Genomic DNA, 24,383 nt, shown 5'->3' on the forward strand with positions numbered 1-24,383 from the left:
ATGTCGACACGACATTCTCAGTGTCGTGTCGACGGTGACGTGCGGACGGCTCACCGGGTCTCCATATTTGTGCTTAAAGGGTGATGTAAATCTGCCGTGTCTTACCCCAAGTGTGCTGTATAGCATCGATTAACATTCAAGAAATTAACAACCATACCTACGATATCACCAATATTTTGATTGTCGAAAGTAAATTGGATCACTAGCCATGTAATATAACGACAGAATAACATGCTGCCGTACATGCACCTAAGAAAAGGACGCAAACACACTGTAATGCCAAAACCTAACACGATACACCATTTCTAGTGCCAGATTCGTATTTTGCATCCTAAATTACCCCAGACTTAAAGCTTTTTCCTACGGAGTCACCGGCAATGTCATATAAAGGAAGAGTGAAATGTTGAAAACAGCCATTCAGAGCAGATACACAGACATACTGGATCTCAAAAACCTAGCCTGATACGCCATTTCTGATGCCAGATTCGTGTTCAGCGTCACAAATTACCACAGAATTGGGTATTCTGCTTTCTGTACTATGACAAAAGTCAAATTTTGTTGTTCAGTGTAATTGTTTCCCAGCCGATAATAGACCATTGTGCTCCTTCTTCGGGTTATCTTTCCCACGTCCTTCTCCTCCTGTCCTTCCCTCGGCGTCGTTCCCTCGTTACGCTCGTCCATATCGTCGACTCGCCCGGCCTCGCTCCCCGACGCTCCGAGGGGGCCGGCCGGGAGAAAGTGTCGCCCGCCTGCTCCCGGGAGAGGGAGAGAGGGGCACCTCCTCCAGGGAGCATCTGCCGACGCCGGCCTGAGCTGGTCACAGTCAGTCTGCTGCTGGTCGGTGGACAGGACAGTCGGACAGCGGACAATCCACACTCGTCCACGCTCGTCCACACTCGTCCACAGTCCACACTCTGAGGAGCACCGGGGCACCGGCTGATAGAGGACAGCGAGACGCCTCAACGGAGGAGCCATGAAGACACTGCACTGGGTAAGTCGCTGCAGATTGTCGGGACACTTCTTTCGCTTTTCGGTCATCTCGGTTCGGTCCCTTGTATTTTCCAAAGGTAGTTTGGAACACTTGGTTTTCCTCCTCTTTTTCCAAAGTTCGGTTGAGTTTTATGTGATCCACCAGTAAATACTAAATAGGTACAGAAATCGTTTCGATAGGTTATTACAATTATTATGCAACGGGATCGAAATTATACAAAAAAAAGTCATAAGGTAAAAGGAAGGAGTTCAGTTAAGGCCAATGTGATGGCAATACCTTTAATTGTATTCGTACGTCATGATTATAAGCAACTGTCACATGTTACCGAAGCTGCCCATTTTCGGAATACCTACTAAAGCTATGAGAAGCAAGTTGTACAAGGAGTTTTCAAGTAAAAGAAAATATGTATTTAGCTTTGAATCGCTGTCGTCAAAAGAAGAAAAAAACTTGACGTTACTGAGGGTCTAGGTTCTTATATCGCGGTTAAGCTTCTAAAGCACTTATATTGCGCAATATACAAAAGCTTTTCGGCTTCATTCTTAAAGTCTGAAATGAGCATGTCATTTATTCAGTTCTTGTCGATGTTATCAATCTCGCCATATGTCATCGATCAGCTTCCAATGATTACAAATATATCACTGGAGAAACAATGCGCTATGCAAGACATCTTTTGTCATACCGTATATTTTCTATCGTTGTCAATCTGAACTGATGAGGTCAACTTTACAGATCGGTGTATTGTGGCATGTAACGTATGAGAGTACATAGAATGTGCTCTCATCTCATGTACTATCTCAGAGAACAAAAAATATACAAAATTATAGTTAATCGTTTATTATGGATATGTATAGTTGTCCGTGACTGTTGTTATGGAGCGATAAAAACTAGATCAAGTTTTTCCACCTGTCTTAAAAACGATGCAGCAAAATCAACATGAAATATGTTTAGAAGTACCCGCAAAATGCAACGCGCAGGGGGTGTACGAACTGACATCGTACCCAATGAAGCGTATAAACCTTGACTCCAATGTTTGCGTAACCACTCGATTATTGCGGGACGGCACAAATCTCATCTGATGCTTCTGTTTGGTTATTATCCTCTGTTCAATTCCATCAACTATTATGCAACTTGATATTGCTAAATACGCCACTCTCGAGCTTCCATTCCCATAAAACCGCGTACCGTGGGCGATCTGCGCCCCGTGCCACCCTCATTCGGCCCGTGGATGGTATACGATGTCTGCAAAACCGCCGCCGGCGACCACAAACTGCCATCACCGCTCCTCGGTAGACCCATCAGTGGCCGGTTACAAAACATCCTCACCAAACCTCCCTCACATGGTGTCAGTAGTGTGGCCCGCTCTTCCGCTGCCGGGCGCCCGGAGGCGCCGGGGGCGTGACCCCATGGGACGGTCACGCGCCCTCCCCCGCCCCCGCCCCCGCCCCGCCACTCCACCGGGCTGCTACCCACAACTACAGGGCGTGTCGCCGTCACGGTGACTGCGACTGAGAGTGAGTGACTGCTGCAGCCAGACTGTGATCGTCTGAGCCAGTACCGGTGGTCGGCGGGTACAGTGGCTCGGGTCAGGTGATCAACGGTCACAGTATCATGGCGGGGGGGGGGGGGGGGGTTGCACGCGTGGATGCACCCTGAATCGTTCATGTCTCTGAAAGTCTTGGTGTTTCATTTGATGGTCAGAACAGCAGGTTTGTCCTGGCCTGTGCATGTGCGAGGACAATCTCGACACTGTTCTTTATTTTGAATTGGTGTTCTTGTGTGCTTACGACAATGTGGTATTAAAGGGACAGTATCACCATTTTGATGAAATTTGACATTGCATAGGCCCCACCTTTCTGGTCCGGGAACTGAAGACCGATCCTCGAAGCTCCACACCGTTATCCCGCTATCGCCGCTCAAAGTACGAAAGGTGTACTACACTTTGAATCGTGCTTCACTATCTTCACTGTTTAAATGTTTGCGCCGTTTTGAATTGACCGCCAGTAATAAAACTTTTACCCTGGTCATTTCATCAAATTTTATAAAGCCAAAACGTTTTTCGCACTTATTCATCACCGTTAAATTCATTAAATAGTCGTAGGCAATTTCCGCTGTTTCCTTCGGATTCTAGCGGCTCAACAAAGGAATTCCTCCAGCTTGAATCACAATCTCCCTCCAATGTATGACGTTTATCACGTGATTGTCACGTGATATTTTCTCCCATTGTCAATTGTCACGTCCAATTGTCACTCCCTCCAATTGTCACGTGATATTTTTATAGGCAATACCTAAGGCTACCTCTCCCTAAGGACAACTCAATCAGAAGAACGACCGCGTAAGCGTAGCGTCAATAATGTATTATCTGCGCCAGTTCTGTAGTAATTTTGCATGCTTCCAAACTGGCGGCCATGCTTGTATAGTGGTGGTTCGCTCATGAAAATGAATCATGAAAATGAAATGTGGTTGCAATATTTTTCACCGAGTTCGGTCCTCAAACTATGTTTTCTGATTCAGAAAAATAAGAAATGCTAGTAAAAAAAAAGTCAGCTCCATACATTGACTTTTTTTTCGATGATACTGTCCCTTTAATCACGGGTAAATTTAATGCGATTTCATCTAAAACTCTGTTCGTATATTTGTAATGCAAACACTTACGTACTGAAGAAACACTCGATGTTTCTAACATTGAGCAGTTAACTTACAATCTTGAAGCCACGAAAGTCACGGCAAATATCGTCCTGGAAAATATCATTCGAGCTATGGGCACTGTGCAGTCCCTTGAAGTCTTTGTGATCTACAACGTGTGCCACTTTCTTTCAACCACCATACTATTTTTGAGACATGGTCTATTCGAGAGGTCATTAAAATTGACCATAAAAATGCACGGCGTTTAGCCTGGAGCAGTTACCGGTCGGACATGGTACCGCACATGAACAGTCTAATATGCTAATAGAATTAGACCCGTAACGTGTCATTAAGCAGTAAATGAGGTTCCACTTTAGTGTCGGGATGTTCCGATTGCAGCATCGTACGTGATGATGCAATGTCGGAGGTCTCAGACTGGTCAGACCGTCGTTCCGTCGAGTGCACACGCTGTTTAATGGTCAGTCGCCCCGTGTCAGGTCGCCATTGATATGCTTATGGTCAGCTAACGATTAGGTATGCGGTGCGGTCACGGCTAGAACGATATTGGCCGTGCTGGCATTCGTCAGCTTTCATTTAAATCGAGGAGAAACCACGGTCGCTGGGTGCCTGTGGTCTAAAGAATCTCCCAGAGGTTGGTAGTTTGTAAACTACCCTAGGGTATGTTGGAAATTGTTTTACGCTTTCAGAAGCATTGGATGTTTATTTCACAAACACATCGTGCCTTATAGACATCTCGAATGTCCAATTGAGAAATCACATTTTAGAGACGTACACGATGGCTTATTATCATAAGTTCGTTCATATTTCACGTCTGGAAAGATCACACGCATAACAAGAGCACGATGTGACATGTATCTACCCCATACTCACAGGATAGAGCAATCAAAATCATATCGTTCACTACCGCTCGTCTTCCTAACCGCAGAGCCACCGCATGTCATGCTTCATTCAGAAATGACGCGATACCGCCACTACATCCGGCCGAGACAGACCTATAATGGCAGCTAGTGTGACCTTGAGTGGCCTCGTGGGGTCGTAGTGCTGCTGGAGCCCCTCCCGAGTGGTCGGGAGTGCCACTCACGTGCGATCCGTGACTCACTGACTGGGGGAGTCTCACCGGCCGTGACGCAGCCTGTCACGGAAACGTCACGACGGTTGTGGCCACGGTGTCACGGTGGGTGGGTCACGGGGAGGGGGGAATGTCGTGACCCAGCTGCCCCTGAAAGGTTCACTTGGGGGAGTGGCTCTCGGGCCGACCAAATCCTATGTAAACGATAGGTTTTAGTGTTCATCATCGTCGGCTTGTTTTATGTTGGTCTTTTACATGAAGTCAAACACGATAACACACAAGTCGCTAGCTTACCGAAATCGCGCTGACATAACAGCTTCCACTGGGCCCTGTGTCGGCGCCAGATGGTGTGTCTTGTCTGCGCCCCGCCCCGCAGAGTGGCTCACAACGGACGGTGTCATTCTCACGTGGTGGACCGCGCGCCAGATGGTCGGGGAGACGCACTTTTCCTTTCCGCGGCGGCTCGTCGAGCAGATTTCCCAGTGAGGTGCGCCAGGTCCGCCCGATAGGCGCCCCATCTGGCATCACGGGGGTGATTGGCTGAATTCAGAAGCCCGATGTTCAGCCGATATACCTACGAACGTTTACTGAGGAATGAGGATTAGTCAACGCCCGGCACAGGTGCTGGATGCCGCCGTAACTTCTGGGGCACGTCTCGGTGCCTTCGGCCACGCTGTGCGACTCGAGCACTGACCGATGTCGCGCTTTCTGAGGAGAAAGGGTCCTTTAGGGGCGGACACCTTCCAGCACGTAGGCAAACAGTCTGACTCTCTAGACGGGCCGAAACGGCAAACAAGTCTGTTCTGGACGTGCCAGGAATGCGTCGGCAGCACGCAAACAGACCTGCTCACGACCCGGCGCGACTTTCCCTTTCGTGCGTGTTTCGTCTCCGGCGGCCGCTTCACGCCGAGTTACCGCCGTTAGACGCACCGGGGTAAACAATGCTGTTCATTTCGTCTGAGACCATGGCAGCCCACTCCTCCGTGCTCGTCGCTCTGTTCTGACAGCTGTTTAATTGCCCTCTGACATGCATTATCGTCCCGTCACGGATGGAAAGCGGAGTGGCTCGTTGTTAGGGCTGGTGTTAGGATTCACCCAATATCGATAGGCATGCCACGGATTAATTACTAGCCCTATTAATAATCTCGGGACTGGTCTGTACGAGTGATAACTATCACAGAAGTAAATTTATCGCGTCATACTCCACATCAATCACTACTCTTCGTGCACCATCATAACAGCAATAGCGATGAAGCTTCTTACAACTCACCTCGCACAGCAGAGTTGTGCTGACAGGAAGTACGTTGGAAGTAAGATGAACAATGCATTTGTCCAATATTGGCCGCCGGCGGGGGTCCGTTTGGTGTTATCGGGTTGTGTCGAATGGTGTGCGTTCGTGACGAGAGGGAGGGGCGAGGGGCGGGGGCGACCACGCGAGAAGGGCCATCATTTGCCCCGAGCGGTGTGAAGAATGGCGCTGAAAATCAAATTAGTCGCTTTCCATGGAATGCATTGTTTCGCAGATGTTGGCAAACCCATCAATTTGCATATTTGGGAAGTTGGTGGGCGCCGGTTTCGGCGTACCTTCACCCAATTTGGCATCTCGATTGAGCCCGCCAAGGACGGATCAGAGGGAACAATGGTGTTGAAAGTGAGCGGCCCGAGCGTGCCAGAGGCTGCTTGTATAGCGAGATAATTCAGCCGTGATAATTTGCTGAAATACGCTAACAACGTTTGTAGCAAAAGCGCAGGGAAAACCAAACTTCGTCTCAGAAACATTTACTAACACACAGCATGATTAGACGGTCTCACCATATTGCTAAAGCTACCATGTAGCCGTCATAGGCTAAGCACTAAGCAGCTGTAATTATTTACTCAGCTGCCGTTTTTGGCAAACGCCGTGATATGTAAACTGTGCCGCATTGATTTGGTGTAGCGCCGTACAGTCTACCTACCTCAATAGTTCTAACACCACCTATTGCAGTCTCCAGTCGATTGGTGTAGCGCGGTACAGTCTACCTACCTTGATGGCTCTAACACCACCTATTGCAGTCTCCAGTCGATCGGTGTAACGCGGTACAGTCTACCTAGTTAGATGGTTCTAACACCAACTAATGCAGTCTCCTCCCGCTTCCAAAAACTAACGGTGGTGTGGTGACTTCCTTGTGCTTGTGCGTTGACGCACGTTTTGTATGTGCACTGAGAGCCGCTTATGCGATGTCCTCCATTACACTAGCTGCATTTTTTATAGAACTATGCACTCCTTATCAAGTACATTGAGCATCAAGTATGTACTTACATTGAGTGATACTGAGATCATCCGGGATTAAAGCTACTATGAAATGAGCAGCGGGATAATGTGAGCAAACCTACATAACGCACATATACTGATCTCAGGCAGCTTTTGCCAAATTGTCAGGGAACTCAGATTTGTTTTTCAATAGAAAAACACAATTCTAAAGAATAGTGTTTTAACTATTGACAACAAACCTTCGGTTATGTTACGGTCAATGCAAACTCATGCAATGGCAGAACACGTTTGAAGGAAGACTATTGTGATGCATGCATTTCCATGCCCATAGAAGTGCAGCGTTATGTGACTTTTTCAAATAGCGCGTGACATTCGTCCGCTCCAAAATTGTCATTCATTCACTACCCTGGTCGGTCACAAGCCAAACCACCACATTAAACCAACTGAAAACTCTTCACGGTTATTAAGCCAAGCCCTCCACTCCTTCCTGGCCACTCCTCGATGAGTTGCTCTCTCCCCAGCCGCGGCGGCGGGACGGTCTGTCGATGGTCGGGCCGTCTCTCTCCGAGCGCCGCCTCCATCACAGCGGCTCGTCCTCCATGCTAATGACTGACCACAAGTGCGGCAACACTCGCCTCTTTGATCACTTTCTCCCTCAGCGCCGGCCGCCGCCGGGCGCCGAGGTGCGCCGAGTGACGCATCCCTGCCCTCGGGAGGTGCGCCGGAATGGCCGCCGCCCGCCGTGAGACGCGCCACGTTTGCCGCCGGCGCGGAGTGCGGCCGGAGGAGTGAGATGAGCGGACGGGAGGGAGGGATGACCCCCGCGGCTGATGATGACGGCTGGACTGACGGCGGAAGTCGGACGGTCAGCAGGTGAACCCGGCACCGCGGGGGTCCAATTAACGGGCACGCGGCTCGGAGCCATCAGTCACGGCGATGTGCCACGCTTTCGACCGGGTCGGCTGGTTACACGGCAGTGTTCGCCACGGGCCGGGCCAGCCCAACGGGCCATGGGCCGGGCTGGGCTACGGGCTGGGCCGGGCCCCCAAACATCATTAGTTAACGGGCTATGGACGGGCCGGGCCAAGAGCTTTGTGCACTATGGGTTTTGCGACTAATGTCAATTTAAAGGGACTGTCCCACCTTCAAAAATTTGCTTTGATATACTGTTCTTGTGTTGCAAGACATAGATTAGGGGCCCCTTTACACGAAATTGGCAAACATTCGGCCCATAGTTAGCTAATTGTTTAAAAATTCCAATTTAAAGCTTTTGGATCGATTACGTCATATGATTGTTTTTTTATCGTACAAAGTTTTTTTCCTAGCTGCCAAATCGGTGGCACAAAGTTTTGTTACGCTTCTGCCGCGAATAGTACAAACATTGCGCATGAAATCAAATATCAGTAACATGTTCAATGTTCATGGAAAGGATTGAAATGAAAATTAGAAAATTGAAGCTTGAACTTTGTCAAGAAGGTCGCAAACTTTAAAGAATATCAACAAGGCCTTATTTATCATTTTAAAAGATTATAGAACGCTCCTAAATAAGCAAAAGCAAGATATTTGATGTTGGTTATTGATGCTGCCCACAATGTCTTGGGCACATGGATGATGGAAGTGAGCTTAACTTCAATAATCAGACCTAAGAATCACAATGGATACAGCCATGAGCCAGACTGCAAAGTATGGCAATTTTGTCTAGATTTTGTCAGTGTGGACTCCTTCGTCTGGTGCGGATTTAAGTGTGGTGCGGTGCGGATTTGGTTTAGTGTGGTGCAGATTTAGTGTAGCGGGGTGCGAATTTGGCTTGCTGTGGTGCAGATGTGTAGCATTGTGGGGATTTGAGGTCAGTGCAGATTTTAACTGGCCATTTTGGGGTTTGGTGCATTTTTTGTGTTCTCTCAGCCCCCTTTGGTGTGAATTTTCGGGTTATGTTTGAAGGGTTTGTGTCAATTTTGAACTTGGGAGTTGGGCCTGTGATCCTTGGCGACCTGCGAGCCATACTCTGCAGTACTGGCCTGGGCCCATGAGCAAAGTAATTAAATATAGTCTGTTCAAGATTCAATATAATAAGTCTGCAAAACACATTCCAGCAATTGTAATTGAATCAGAATGAATTGTAGTGACCTGCATTTGTATTTTTGTTGTGTCTGTGAAAAATGATAAATATACCTACCTATTGGAAATTTGTGGCCTTTCAGCACATTTGGCAGAGTTGTGTGACTCTGATTTAGTGGCTCATGTGGAACGCAACGAGCTGCGGAACAAGCTTGAATAGCATTTTGCCTCAGGGCTATCTGCCAGAAACATTTCATCTGCATAAATTTGCCTACAGGCAAGTCTGACAAATTTGTGACAAATGAACTGGGGACCTTGTAAGCATGCATATTAAATTCTAGCCCACCAGCTCAGCCCTATTCTCAGTTTCAGCATTCAGCATGATAACAGTTCTGATCAAGTTCTGATTGTCACCACGGAGACACCAATGGAGTCCTCTGAAATTTTGCCTTTTTATTAGATTATTTGTAAGAGTTTCAGCTACATTCAGCGCACAGCGGGCGCGGGCTGGCGTAGACCAAACGTTTCACTCTCAAATATCTGCGACCTACCCCACTCGTCCAGTAGGATGCCTGGCGCGCAAACAGTCCAGCAGTGAGCTGCCAGCCGGCACGCAGGGCAGCAGCAGGCGGCGGCAGCAACGGCAACTAGTGAACATGTCTTGGACTGCAGCCACGACATGATCTAGGCTAGCATCTATTCAATCTGTCCATGTACAAGTCCCACAGCTCCTGCCCGAGGTCGCGCAAGCCAGGGAACTGACCTCCCCCAGCCCAGGCGTGGTTCACTGACTCAAGACATTTCAACTGACCAGTCAGAGTTCATGTTTTGCAACTTTTATCCAAGTTATTTGTAATTGTAATATTCTAAACTGAATTTTAGGCATGACTTCATTTTTCAAGAGCTACACAGAACACACCTTCCCTGTACAGCACGTCTATTGTCCTAACATTAGTCACGACACATAGTTGCAAGAAGCGACTTGAATGCGGAACCTGCCTGTTTTGAAGCCCTGTTGTCTGTTGGGTGACACTGCACAGAGGTAAGGATGGGGTGTGATTTTGCTGCTGTTTGTCAGGTGCAATATGTATGTCAATGATCACAAAGTACTCTAAAGGTTTAAAAAATGCACAGTATGGCCTAACAAAGCACATTACCTAGGTTTTGACAAGCAGCGCAGCGACTGTGGTACAAAGGCCCAGTCCCATGCTGATGCTCATGTTAGTAGCTGGATCTGCTCCCAGGAAACAAAGGTAAAACACTATTGACAGCTTTAAGATGAAATCTGCAGGAAAACTAAGCCATCTATAAAATCTAACATAAGCTTAAAAGCGCAACAGAGCATTTCTGATTCAACATGCAGCACTTCCGCTTTCATCCGCCATCAGCAACTCAGTTCAAAGAATGATACATTACATCACTAAAATTTATTTCAAAACGCCTCTGCATGGTGTTTACACAAACAACAGTTCTTTACTAGGCATGGTCGACCTCAGGCCACCCACATGACTTCACCAGTTTATACGTTTATATAGCCTTGACTTCAGCATACAGGGTATTATCAATGTTCAACGGCTCAAGGTTAGTCGTCTTGGATGCTCAGAAATAAAAAGGTGAAAATTCATTGTCTCTTCCTTAGTTGTCACCATCAATAGATTGTGGACTCCTCAGAGCATGTCTTGATTATGGAGTTGAAACAGCAGTGAGCAAATCATTTATCATTTTGATACTACACTATGATTAATTTTAGAGAGTTGCACATTTGAACTTGACACCTGCCATTGATAAGTTCATGGCTCCTGCATTCTTCAGTCACATTTAGGACGGCCTCTTAACTATTTAAATACAAAAATAAAAATACTACAAGAATTAGAAGACAATTAGAATTAGTTTTGCATATCAATTTATTTCTCCACCTCGTGGCACCGGAACGAATGGGCGCTGTTCCAAGAGGCGTTGTTATTTTTCAAGGTTTCAATTAAAAACAAGTCGACAGATACAGAAACTTCGGAAAAGGCGGTGACGTCACAGGTTTTAAGTGCCAATACCAATACATTGTGGCACTTATTTGCACAGATGTCAAAATCAAACACAATTTTATTTGCGATGAAGTAATTGCTGGAGAAACGGTTTTCACGGCTCTGATTTTCAAAGAACGCCCATCAAGATGGCTATCTCAACTCAATTTTAATGTTAAGGTGGGACAGTCCCTTTAAGAAAATTTGGAAACTGATGCAAACAAAACCCACTGGGAAAATACAAAAACTAAACCAAATTTAAGCAATGTGAAAGAAAACCTACTTGATATTGAATTTTGGGAATCTTGAGAATTATCCAATATCACATCATGTCACACATAGGAGGGTTTTCATCCGCAACCAAAAAGATCAGAGAATCTCTAGCATCATTAGTTTGTTAATAAAAGTTAAAATGTAGTCATCAAAATAACTTACTTAGCACTACAACTCCAAAAACTAAGAAGCCACTCAACAATGATGGGCTACAGGGCTACATTACGTTTAACACTTATATATGGCGATAGTGAGACAATTCCAACACAGTCTTTTTTCCTTCACCGACGGCTTTTTAACGAACAGAACCTTAAAAGGATACTCACAAAACACACTGTAAGTAACGAGGAATTCTACAGAGTATTTCGCGATGAAAGCTTCTTTAAATGTCCATAAATTTGTCAAAATAAATCACAACAACCCACCCCCTTCTCAACAAAATTTTTGCGATCATGGCGGCGGCGCTATGTTTATGTGGCGGCATCTAGGTAGTATACACAACAGTATATCAAATAAATACGTTTTTTAAGTAAATATCAAGATGGAAAACAAAATTTAACAAATAAAAAATAAAACCTTAATCACGAAGTCTGAAAACTTGAACGAAAAACAAAAAAAAACTTGATCATATATGTTTTATTATACAATTGGCCAGAATCGCTACCTGCCGCAGCTGCAACAATCAAGAAGTGTTCGCTCATTTTCGATTGATGATGATGATGCGTAAAAGTCGCAAAAGTACCCAATGATATTTCAAGCTTACCATGTTTTCTGCTTACGCTGCTAACGATATCCATATCTTGAAAAGAGCCTAACATAAAATAGCAAGGAAAGCAGCAGATAGTTGTCTACAGAGATTCGGTTGACACGTGGGCATGAATTGCAATAGATTAAATCAGTTTTGCTGATAAATGGATGGATTTTCTCTTTTTTTGGAAGACAGTGCTAAAGTTAGTGTCACCTATTTTGTATGCTTTCTCAGGCTTTTGATATTGCAGCATCAATGGAGTGAATTTAACAGCAAGGTCAATCCCAGACAGATTCATCAATTCCCATAAGTCAAGCTTTTTTCTGTTGGTAAGTGCTGGAAAGTATAATGTATGTTGCAAATACTTCCTTCAAGTATGCATTAGAGTCACCAATTATGAATGATAATGTTCACACACATCAGCTTGCAAGATAACTTTACTCATAGAATGTAGTTAATATAATCATGTAAACTTTGTATAGGTGTGTAATCATGACCTAATTGACTGAGGTGCTTGCTGTTACTGTTAAAATTTGTGCCATAGGCACTTGAAATGATAATATTCATTGAAAAGAAGGGAGTCATGATTGCCATGTTAATATTCATGCAATTTGAATTGTTCTCAAAATAGTGTAATCAATCATGCTTATTATAGCAATAGACTAAGACAGTAACTAGATTGCTATTTTTGATGGGCCGGGCCGGGCTGGGCTTGGAATATTTGCCAAGAGCGGGCTACGGGCTGGGACGGGCTCTGAACCCATGGGCCCGGGCCGGGCTGGGCTGGGGATTTTGGGGCCCGTGGCGAACACTGTTACACGGAGTTCTGTCGTGACAGACGAGACCGGTCGTGTCGTCGGGCAGCAGAGGCTGGGGGTGGGATTGGGCGGATGAGGTGCTATGAGCCTGCTGCTAATCAGAACAGTTATGAAGACAGCCGTGAACTTTGTGCGGGAAAACACTTATTCAAGTAGCAACTGGGCTATACCTACTCGTATGAGATTTTACCCTACTGTCGCGTACAAAATCGATAATGCACTGAAGGAATATGGAATTGCGTTTATGTAATTCTGTTCTCGAATATTTAGGCTAACCAAGACGACTAAGGCTACCTATCAGTCTGCACTTATCTTGTAGAGGGAGCCGGAACATGATGTTCTACTCCCTGACAAATTGATTGTGATAGCACCCTGAACATTGTCCATAAGATCGAAACGTGTTTGTGCGGGAACAGACTAGCATTAATGCCGGGTAAATGCTACCTTCTGTGAGTTAGGTGATGAGCATGCTTCAGCGGCCTCATCGCCCATGTGAGCGATGGGTGTCGCCTGTCGGTAAATGCCTTTGCTAGGGAAAGTTTTCCTTCTAGTCATGGCCACCATGGGAAAAATAAAAGGATGGTGTAGCAACGGTAGATTAGCGTTCAAAACAATATTTATTTAAAAGATGATGGTGACGCTGGGACTTCGTTCACTAAAAGATTAAATTAAGTTATCCTTCCATTATGCTTTCGCGACTAATTGTAAATTGCAATGCTTGTACCTAGTGTTCGTTCAATGTAGCAGGCACCTACCGTTTCGCCTCAAATGGGCCACTTCAGATGTTTAAAGGTAATCAGTGGTGTCGGTAAGAGCGTGGTGTTTCCAGCCTTCACTCTTGTTTCGATGACACCGGCAGTTTCACGGCTGAGGGCACACCATCGCTCAACCCGAGTTGACGTTTTTAATTACAGTCCGCTGAAAAGGGACTCAATCACACAACAACCACAACCACAGTCGCTGGTCGTTTGGCGAAATGGATCAGTTGCTCAATGGCAATCTCACCATCTTGATTTTGCCATGAGTTAATAATGTAGGAGAAATATCAAAATGAGCACTGAACCCGAAGAGTTAAAATCGTTTACAATGGCTGAAATCCCTTGGCTTACATAGAACACAGCTCATGGCCATTATGTTTAGCGTTGTTATGTGTAAAAGGCGTATTTAATGTCATTTAGTGATGGCACACGATTCAAGATCCGCCAGTTTTTAATATATCAATCCCACTCACCCATTCCTCCTTATCCAAAACCGTCTCTCACACGCACTTTACCTCTCTCCCTCTCTGTTCCAGGTATGTCTTCTGGCAGCTGCCGCAGCCGTGGTGACCACAACTGAGGCCGGCCTTCAGAGGGAGCGCCGCGACTTGTTCAGTCTGTTCGGCCTGGGCAGCAGACGGCGCGGCAGGAACCACGCAGGAGGACGGGGTCGTAGCAGGGGTCATGGCCACGGCCACGGTAAGCCGAGCGGGGCGCGGCCGTACCCAGTCTCGATTGGGCTGAAGCCACATGCGATCGTGGTGCCGACGCCGTCAGGAAGCTACGGGCCGCCCTCAGGAGGGCACGGCGGATCCGGAGGACATGGGGGACACGGAGGATCCGGCGGACACGGTGGAGGAGGACATGGTGGATCCGGAGGGCACGGCGGACTTGGCGGAGGAGGACATGGTGGATCCTCTGGCGGACACGGTGGATCCGGACACGGTGGATCCGGAGGACATGGTGGCGGCGGTGGACACGGTGGACACGGTGGGTCCGGAGGACATGGTGGATCCGGACACGGTGGGTCCGGAGGACATGGCGGCGGCGGTGGAGGGTACAGTGGAGGCGGACACGGAGGATCCTCTGGCGGACACGGAGGTGGAGGACATGGATCTTCAGGAGGACACGGAGGTGGAGGACACGGCTCCAGCGGAGGACACGGCAGCGGTGGCAGTGGCGGTTACGGCGGCGGACAGCAGATCGAGCCGGACGTCTCCCTCGCGTGCGAGGCCTGCAAGCAGTTCGAGTGGGTGCCTCTGCCGGACACCTCCTACAGTCAGCCGCAGCCACAGCAAGAGTACGGCGCTCCCACGACTTCAGTTCCCGAGCAGAGTTACGGCTCGCCGCAGCCCACCACGCCGGAGTACGGCGGGTTTGTCCCCGTCCAGCCCCAGCAGGGGTACGGAGGACCCACGCATCAGCCCCAGCAGGGGTACGGAGGACCCACGCAGCAGCCCCAGCAGGGGTATGGGGGACCACAGACCTCAGGACGTGGTCACAGTGGCTCTCAGGGAACCTCTCACGTCGTGCAGAGCTCCATCACGGTCCAGCCTCAGCAGAGTTACCGAGGACCTCAGAACTCGGGTCACAGCCAGGGTGGGTTCCGGCAGAACAGCAGCCCTATCTTCTACCCTTCATCAGGCTCCTCTGGCGGTAACAGCCAGAACGGCTACTCCTCCCCGCAGCCGCAGAGCATCATCAGTCCCCAGCAGGCTGATTACCTGGCCCCTGCGGAGCAGCACCAGCAGGGCGGTCAGCAGGGCGGTCAGCAGGGTTACACCGCGCCAAGGCCAGAGGACATCATCAGCTCCAATCAGATCGGACAGCAGTACACCACACCGCAGTCTCAGCCGCAGCAGCAGTATAGCTCACCGCAGCAGCAGCCACAGCAGCAGTATACCTCGCCGCAACCGCAACAATCCGGAGGTGGTCAGAGCTACAGTGCACCTCGTCCAGAGGACATCATCAGCCCGAACGAGATTCAGCAACAGTACAGCTCACCTCAGCCACAGCAGACGTATGATGCCCCACAGCCCCAGCAGCAGCAGCAGCAGCAGCAGCAGCAGCAGCAGCAGGCGGGAGGTCAGGCATACAGCTCTCCTAGACCGCAGGACGTCCTCAGCTCTGGGCAGGCACAGCAGCAGTATTCAGCCCCTCAGCAGCAGCAGCAGCAGCAGCAGCAGCAGTCCTACGACGCTCCGAGCCCTCAGCAGCCGCAGGCGGCCGGGCCCGGTGGTCAGACATACTCGGCACCCCGCCCTGAGGACATCCTCAGCACCAGCGAGGTGCAGCAGCTCGGTCAGCAGGGCTCCGGACGGTCTCCGTTCGTCCAGGCCGGCTCCCCGCAGGAATTCGGCTCTGCCCGGGGCCAGTCTGTCTCCCAGGCCAGCCTCGGTGGCGGCCAGTCTCAGAGAGGACAGTCGACGGGCGGGTACGGCCCTCCCAGCGCCGCTGACATCATCACCGGGCCGCTGCCGGCCGGCGTTCAGGTCGGATCAGGGAGTTCAGCGACCTCCGGGCAGCAGCAGGAGGTGCGGCAGGGTTACGGACCCCTGAACAGCGACAGCATCCTCGGAGCTGCGGATGGCGGCAGTGGAAACCTTGGACTTCTGACGCCCTCAGTCACAGCGGCGCCGGCAGTTGCTTCTGGGTTCACCTCTCAGACGTCGGCACCAGCGTCTCCGACTGGTTTCGGCCCTCTGTACGACAGCAGCATCGTCTCTGAGGAGGAGGCCGCTCAGGGGGTGGCACTGTCAGGTCAGGGTTCTGAGGCTCCCACGGGCGAGTACGGCCCTCCGGACGGCGGCAGCGTCGTCTCGGAGGTGACGCTGCAGCAGGGTCAGGACTTCGTGACCTCTCCAGCCAGCGGCGGCGAGCAGCAGCTGTCCTTCGAAGGCGTCTTCTCGGGAAACCAGCAGTCGGACGCGCAGCCGGTCTCGTTTGAAGGCGTGCTCTCTGGAGGGTCGGTTGGAGACGAGTTCGCCAGCCGTCCTGACTCGTACGAAGATAACTTCATCGCCGGGCAGACGTCGGAGAGCGGTGGCCAGTCGGAGTCACTCGACTTCAGCAGCGTCTTCGTCCAGGACGAGCAGCCCCGGTGAGTTGTAGGCGCCTTCTCGTATGTGGCCGCTCCTCACAAATTGAAGGGAAACTTGCCGTTTACCTGTGATTTTCTATCGTGTTTCGTAAACGTGCGGTAGCATTTCCGGTATTTTGTGCGATGAAGCGATAAGAAGTTACGTGATTACCAGATAATAGCCTGAGACCACGAGTCGTTTTTGTGGATGTTCACAACCACGCCTAGCTACTCGAGCAAACAAGGTTCATAACCACTGCGGCGGGCCCATTCACACCCGCGCACGGCTCACCCAGTGTGCGTTACATCCCTCCCTTTCGCGTGAATGAGTGCTTCAAGCGTAACTGCTCGGCGTTCTCTGCATGTAATGACCGTGTAATGTCGGTTTCAGTCCAGCTGACGGCGGTTTCTCTGAAGCGGCTGCACAGGTGAATCCCAATCAGGTGGGTGACTTCAGTCTTCAGCTCACTCTGCCCTCCCCTCCCTCTTCCCTCCTCGTCTTCCTATACTCCCTCCCTCTCCCTCCCCTCCCTCTTCCCTCCTCGTCTTCCTATACTTCCTGGACAGCAAGCCAAATGTTATCGCGCCTTTTACGCTATGCTAACTTTTATTTTCCCATTGTTAGCTTACGGGAATTCACAGTAGGTATACAGCAAGTTCTTAAGCCGTTCCCTTCCCTCCCTTCACCGTTTCCTGTCCCCGTTTAGCTGCCCATGGTGCCTGTGTGGGAGGCAGCCGGGGCGTCCCGGGGATTCCGATTGCACACACCGCCGCCGGTAATTGAAACAAGCCTCCGGCGGTCACCGGCGGCCGCGCACGTGACCCCGGCTTGACCCCACGCCGAGGAAAGTGGCGGCGTCAGCGCGATGGAGGAGGGGGACGGGTGGGGAGGGGTGTAATATGCACGAGCCGCGCGGCGGCAATGATTGATCTGAGAAAGTGGCCGTGAATACGTTTGGCTGGTTTGTGGAGAGGTGTCTGGGGTCAGGTGGAGTAACTGGTCACGTGGGGTGTCCCGGAGATGATGTAATGAGCCGCCTCTGCCCATGACGGTAATCAATCTCCGTCCAGTCGCAGAGGCGGGCACCAGACAGGCCTCCCGCCTCAAAGCCCACGTCGTTTCTTGTTCAGACCCACGAGCTTGAATACCGTGGCGTGTCAGCCGTCCCTAAGTGCTGTTCGGCTGAAATTCGACGTCATCGAATCCCAACAGCTCCTCTTTCAATCCGCTCAAATTCTTTTCAGTCTCTGTGCGTTACCGCTACCATCCATTTTCGTTCCCGTTCCCCTCTCGGTTCCGTCCTATTTCCGTCCGTTTCCGTCCCGTTTCCGTCCTGTTCTTATCAGGTCTCGCCCCACCCCATCTTCTTCCCACTCTTCTAGCCCCTAGTTCTCGCACGGTTGTCGCTTTTAGCTCCCGGCTGTTTGTCAATTATCGGTGCTTATTGCACGCCACTCCTCGACACTCATGCGGTGCGTCTGCCCCGCGGGTGTCCGTCGGATGGGAAGGAGGCTGGGAAGGGAGGGAGGATGGGAGACGGGGAATGGTGACGATATTCCATGAAGGGCCGTTTGAAAGCCTATAGGAGGCAGCAATTTGAGAAAGGGTACGGTTACAGCTAGTTGGAATTCATTATGAAGTAAGCACGCGAGTAAGTTTGTGGCTCGCTCTTCCGATGTCTTCACGCATCATAGTCATAGTGGTGTGCCTACACTTCCGGGTGCGATAATTTATTGTCCGAGCCCTTTACCCCAAGCGGATTAAAATTTACTAGTTATTGAGCCCGGAGAAGGACATGCGTAAATGTTTTCAGACACATCGTCTGAAAACATTAATTATAACACGTTAATTAAAACACGTTAATTATAACGGCACGCGTCTGTTGCAGGTGGATCTCGGGTCAGTGTTCCAGCCGGCTCAGGCGCAGGAAGAGTACTCGCCTCCAGCACAGGACCAGTTCAGGTATGTACAGTCGACTACAGAATGATGTTCCACTTTTCACAGGCAATTATTTGCCTGGATTGGTAGGCTGTGCCGCATCACACGGGCTGAGTTCACAAATTATAGCGTTGTCCCAATGCTCATAATCGACACGCTTAATTGCGTGATAAACGGCACAACTTAGCGCTCCGGTCAACTGATAGCTTCTGAGGAGTGGAACATCATTCTGTAGTCGACTACTCGTATACATCGGAATCAGCCGATGCAAAGTAAAACGCTTTAAAACTTTAAAGCTCTTTTTACCCGTTTTATATCAGTCAAGAAAAGTATGAAATTATCGGTAACAGTATGTCAGTTCGCTCATCTAACCATTATGTGCGCTCCCACAGCAGCTCTGTCCAGCCGAGCGATGAGCAGGGACTGGCGCAGGCGGTCGACTCTCCAACCCAGGGCTACCTGGCTCCGGAGAGTGCCGGTGGATCAGGCCAGTCGGGCTCCCTCCTACCAGACATCGACATCCGGGCCAATCTGCAGAAGGTAGTCACCGATCAGGTGGACGAGACCGTCCGCAACGCTTTCATGACCGCTAACCCGCTCGTGGAGGAGGCTCCTTCGCTGGAGGAAACGCTACTAACGAGTGACCAGCCGCCTTCAACCCTGACAACACCTCAGCGGACCTACGAGAGCGCGTCGCTAACACCTGCTCAGACTGCCGAGCCGCCGGCGACCGCGGCGATACCTGCCGGGCAGTCGGTGGCGCCACCAGCCGGTGGTTCGGTGTTCGGGGCGAGAATCCGTCCCATAGCGGACGGTTACCTGCCGCCGCCGCTTACTCCGGTGACCGCTTCCGCTTCAACTGACCCGCAGGCCGCAGATGGAGTAGGTTAGTGCATGGGGCCTGCTTTTGATAATACTGACGATACTGACGATAATGCTGATTCAGCTTTGCCTGACTACCAATGACAAAGGAATAACAAAAATAGGACGACAGTCGACACCTAACTTTATTTATTTAACGCTAAAAGTAAGCTGTGCCGTGAAATAAACACAAACACCCACAAACCACCATCCTTACCAAAAAATTTATCTTTTTCAAGAATAGCTCACCAAAGCTGAGCCTCCAGTAACGCAGTGAGACCAGTCGCCTTGTCCTTCGGCTGAATAATGTGTAACGCAAGCTCTTCATTCGAACCTACCTAACTATCTTTCAAATTATTTCCTTTGGGTTCCCGCATAGTTCGTACCTTTAGTTGCTCCATCCACCTCACACAATTATGTTTTTCTGCATTTCACGGCAGAGCACCATGTCAAGGACAATGCAATGGAAAGGGCATAATATCAAGGATAATCCATACGAATAGCACTCATACTTTCTTAGGTGCTTTAGCCGGTGAATTTATAGTCACTTATATCTTTCTTTCTTGGCACAGATCAGTGCTCATCCTCTTCAATCTGCATTTGCACAAATCATTTTGCATATTTTAGCTAGTGTACTTCTTTAAGTTCACGTTCATAGTTTCCTTGTCAGTCTCGAAGCCCGCAGCTTGCACAAACCGCCACTGCTCCCAGTTCCCATATAAAATTAAACCGTTGGCTGGTAGTTATTAAAAATAATTTGATTTTTTATAACCACAAATCCATAAATTGTCTTGCAAACTGCGCACTGCTTCTAAACCTAACCCTCTAAATATTCAGACGCGAATAACTCCATCTAAACTGCATGTCTTTTCGCAGGGTCGCGGCCTGACCGCGGTGGTCACCGCCGCCCCTCCGGCCCGCTCGACTCACCAGCACCCCAGCATGTCACTCCTACGGTCTCTGCTCCACCCTTCTCCTCTCCCCTCCAGCCGGAGCCCCTCCCCGCCCCAGAGTCCGCCAGTCTGGTCTGGTATGATGATGAGCAGCAGATCCACTCCGTACCGGAGGAGGCTGATTTTCCGTTATCTTCCAACGCCCTAGGACAGTCGTTTGGGGAGGTTGACGTAGCTGTGATAAATAGCCCCGAAGGAGGTTCGCTAGAGAGGCCTGCCTCGGATGGAGCTGACCAAACGCAGGAATCTGGGCAGTCTGGGCCGTCAGACTGGTCAGACTTCAGTGCCGAGACTCTGAGAACGAACTTTATGGCTGCTATGGAGCGTACTCGACAGAGGCTAGATGCCGAAAGCCAGAAGGTGCTGAATGAAATCGCCTCGTTGTCAGGCGAACCGACCGCACCTGGACTCAATGTCGGCGAGGTGATTTTCCGCAACACCAGCACGGATTTGATGATCAAGGGCCTGCAGCAGCTGGAGGTCTACGAGATGAAGCTGAAGCATCAGCTGCAAACGCTGGCAGGGGCAGGACCAGGCCCTGGAGACGTTGGAGGGGAAGATTCTCTGAGTAAACACGAGCCTCCGACTAGGCAAGGGGAAGTATTCACTGGTGACACCGACTTCTCATTTGACGCAAAACGTATCCGCAATAATGTCGATAATGTTGCAAAGGTCGAAGTTTCTAAGCCTGGCCCATCGGATTATCCGTCTCAGGCCGCGGGGGCTGTGTTGGAATCAATCGCAGCTTTAGGTGCTGGCAACGCAGAGCAATCAGCACCGGGAAGTGACAATCAGTTCGTGGATAGTGGTTTATCTATAAATCAGCTCGACACCTTGGCACAACCAATTGGCTCAGGGCTGCCTTTATCAAAAATTAAAACCGAACAAAATGATGGCAATAAATTTGAATCTCCCTTTTTCACTCAGCCACCTTCGAAGCATTCAAATTTCAAATTTGATTTTACAGATGACAAACTGTTGCCTGTTCCAGATTTTCCCGACTTTCCTCCAAAGGAAGGCTCAATACTGTCAAATGCAATCGATGGTCCTCAGCGATACGTCTCCACCACCATACGTGCCATCCAAGACGCGTTCAGGAATGGTGTGCCAGAATCGCTGGGTGGACATTCTTCAACTGCAGCAACGTTTATTAACGATTATGACTATGATGGACAGCGAATGAATGAGGAAGACACATCCCTCGAAAGTTTCTTTTGGGGAGAGCATGACTGGAGCTTAGGTGGAGACTTTGGAATGAAGCTTTCGAAGTCAAAAGACGGATCAAAGTCGTCCATCAATGACAATCGTTTGATGTTCCAGTCGACTGCGGTGGCAGCCGAAGCTGAAACAGCTTCAACAGAAGATTCAAGCAACAGCCCAGCACCTCCTCAAACATTCCTCAATAAGCCACCAGGTTTCGAGGGTCTTAGTCTGGGTTCAGTTTTTCCAAGTGCTAAGACACCCACGGCCTCCTCGGAAGACCAGACGGACATCGATTCTAGGGATGACCTCACTAACATCTCCGAAGTAGTGAACTTTACGGCCCCAAATCTTGAGCATAATAATAAAGTCAGTCAGACAGTTCAGATTTCCTCAGAACTGGTAAATCGCGCTCACGGTAGCACCTCACCACCACCTCGAGTCTTCAGTTCTTCGAAAATATTGAGCAGCTCCGGAGGCACTTCTTCCAACGCCTTGTCAAAACCCAACTCACTGGCGAAGGTGTCCGGAGGAGCTTCGGCACCTGTCAAAGAGTCGAGTGACGCTCGCTCCTCAGGAGCAGATCCTGAGGAGGCCGTGAGCAGCCTCCTGCTGGAGGGTTTCCCTGACACCGCTCCTGCCTACTTCAGGGGCTTTGAGCTGAGCACAGCTGCTCCTGTGGCTCCTGAGCTCACGGCTCCTCTCGGCCTGCCCGATACTGAGGTCACAGACGATGACATTCTGCGTCAGATGGAGCTGCAGGTGCAAGGCATGGAGCTGCAGAGGCTGACCGGCCCGGCGACAGGACCGGACTCGGGCAGTGGCGAGCCCTCGCCGCTGCTGCAGCTGCTCAGGGGGATCGAACAGTCGGGGAAGCTGCGCCGTGGACCTGACCAGTGGGCTAGGGTAGCGAGGTCCCGGTCCGGTGGGAACTCTCGACGTACCCCTGCCGTCCAGGAGTTCCAGGAACAGTTGTCCTCCAGTAAACCGTCCGTCCAGGAAATGTCGCCCTCAGAAGATATTCCTATTAGCGGAGATGTGAGCCCATTAAGTCCCACCTGGAGGCATGCTGGTCTTCCTCTCAGCACCAAGGGAGCACAATCACCAGGTTCCGCTTCACTCGGCACCAGTCTTGAACCCAGCTCAGTCTCTCTCAGCACCGATATTACACTAGCACCTCCTTTGTCGGACCCGCGCACGCGCCTCCATTACTCTGTAAAGACTCGTGTTGACGACCAACGACTTCGTCCTGATCATTTCCTGAACCAGCCTGAGCAGTTTAACTACCCCAACCACAGTCAGTTTAACTACTCTGACCAGCCTGACAAACCTTTCCTGTCTAACCAATCTGACCAATGTGACCAATCTGACCAATGTGACCAATCTGACCCTCCTGACGCGTCTGACGATGACGTGGACGGTCGCTCTGAACTCGACAAAGACGGAAGTGAACTGACGTATCCTCAACGGCCAGGTAACATCGCACCCGACTGTACGGGCTCACGGACCTTTAGACGTGCTGTGTGCTTATGACGAATTTACGGTTAGATTAACGTTTGTTAAGTATTTTGTGCTATGACATTTTAATCATTAATGCTCACTCTTTATTTACTCGACCAGAAATATTCACTCCTTTATTTTGCTAGTCTGTGTAGGGGCGAATTTAGCACATAGCTAGACATAGGAAAGGTTTTAAGCAGTCCCCGACTCCCCAGAGCGAGCATTCTTATTTCACAAGCATTTCAGCTCCTGAAAATCGAAAGAAACATGTGAAAATTTTAACAGACGCATTTTAAATCTTACCAATCTGAGCTAATATTGCACAAACTATTCCGTAACTGTAACGCCGCAAGGTGTGACAACTGTTGCGTGCGCCGTGCAGTGCTGATTTCTTCACATGGATTTTCATGTCAGTCACACTCACATCTATCCGATGCTGGGTTGACCCGCTGCTGCTCCCACAGAGACGTCGACGCTCTCGGCCGTCCGTCTAGTGGCCGAGCTAGCGCGCAGCGCCGCCCCCGACGCACTTCCGGCCGCCACCGCCGCCCCGACGGACACCGATGACGTCAGACGTGTGACGCCAGCGTCACGGGGCCGCCGGCGCCGGCTGGGGTCACGCACTTCGCCCGTCACGACCGTCACGGCCGGCACCACGCCGGACCCGGAGACGGAGGCCATTCGGGCCGCCATGCTGGAACTGGCCAGATTGTAGGAAAGTTGGCGGTGGAATATGCTCACGAATGAGGTGTGGTTAATTGCAGCTGTTTGGGATCTGGTACCACCAAACAATGGTTAAGTGGTATATGTGTGTCGTTGGGATTGTGAGGACTTTACTTGCTTGAATATCAAATGCACTGCACGATGAGGATTATAGAAGGGCAGCGTGGATCCATTCATTCCAGTGCTGCTGTGGTTGCCGCCACGTATGCCGTACGGGGACGTACAAAATATTGTGTTGTTTTTCGAGGTGCTATCGTTACGTGTTTTGTATAATAAAATAGTAATCAGAGGTGGGTCTGACTGTATCGAGCTGTGAACTATGCATTATATAGCCCGTTTGTCTATTGTGTGAGCTGCACTGGCCTTGGGAGGACGCAGACCGGACCGGTCGGCGCAGCATTGTTATCAATCTAGACGAGAGTGAGTGGAAAGTCCAGTCCAGCCGGCGCCGGGACTGACTGACGGAAGCTGACGCATAACGCGCAGTCCGTCACGCCTTAG

The 24,383-nt window shown here is 49.9% G+C and overlaps 1 protein-coding gene across 3 annotated transcripts; it reads left to right on the plus strand.

Moving 5' to 3' along the window:
• Positions 1-707: 707 nt before the first annotated feature.
• On the plus strand, positions 708-24,175 carry LOC122373439 (pro-resilin-like). Of its 3 annotated transcripts, none has more exons than XM_043351505.1 (6): positions 708-991; positions 14,164-16,727; positions 17,098-17,149; positions 18,596-18,669; positions 19,038-19,185; positions 23,624-24,175. In XM_043351505.1, exons 1-6 carry the CDS (start codon positions 974-976, stop codon positions 23,651-23,653), a joined length of 2,886 nt encoding a protein of 961 aa, XP_043207440.1. In that variant the 5' UTR covers positions 708-973; the 3' UTR covers positions 23,654-24,175. The 3 variants fall into 3 exon arrangements, with proteins under 3 accessions (XP_043207440.1, XP_043207438.1, XP_043207439.1); XM_043351503.1 differs by having other exon boundaries at positions 817-991; positions 19,038-19,531; XM_043351504.1 differs by having other exon boundaries at positions 817-991; positions 19,041-19,531.
• Positions 24,176-24,383: the final 208 nt, after the last annotated feature.

Source organism: Amphibalanus amphitrite, unplaced genomic scaffold (assembly GCF_019059575.1).
Source record: "Amphibalanus amphitrite isolate SeventyFive unplaced genomic scaffold, NRLGWU_Aamphi_draft 001495F_arrow, whole genome shotgun sequence".
Taxonomy (NCBI): domain Eukaryota; kingdom Metazoa; phylum Arthropoda; class Thecostraca; order Balanomorpha; family Balanidae; genus Amphibalanus; species Amphibalanus amphitrite.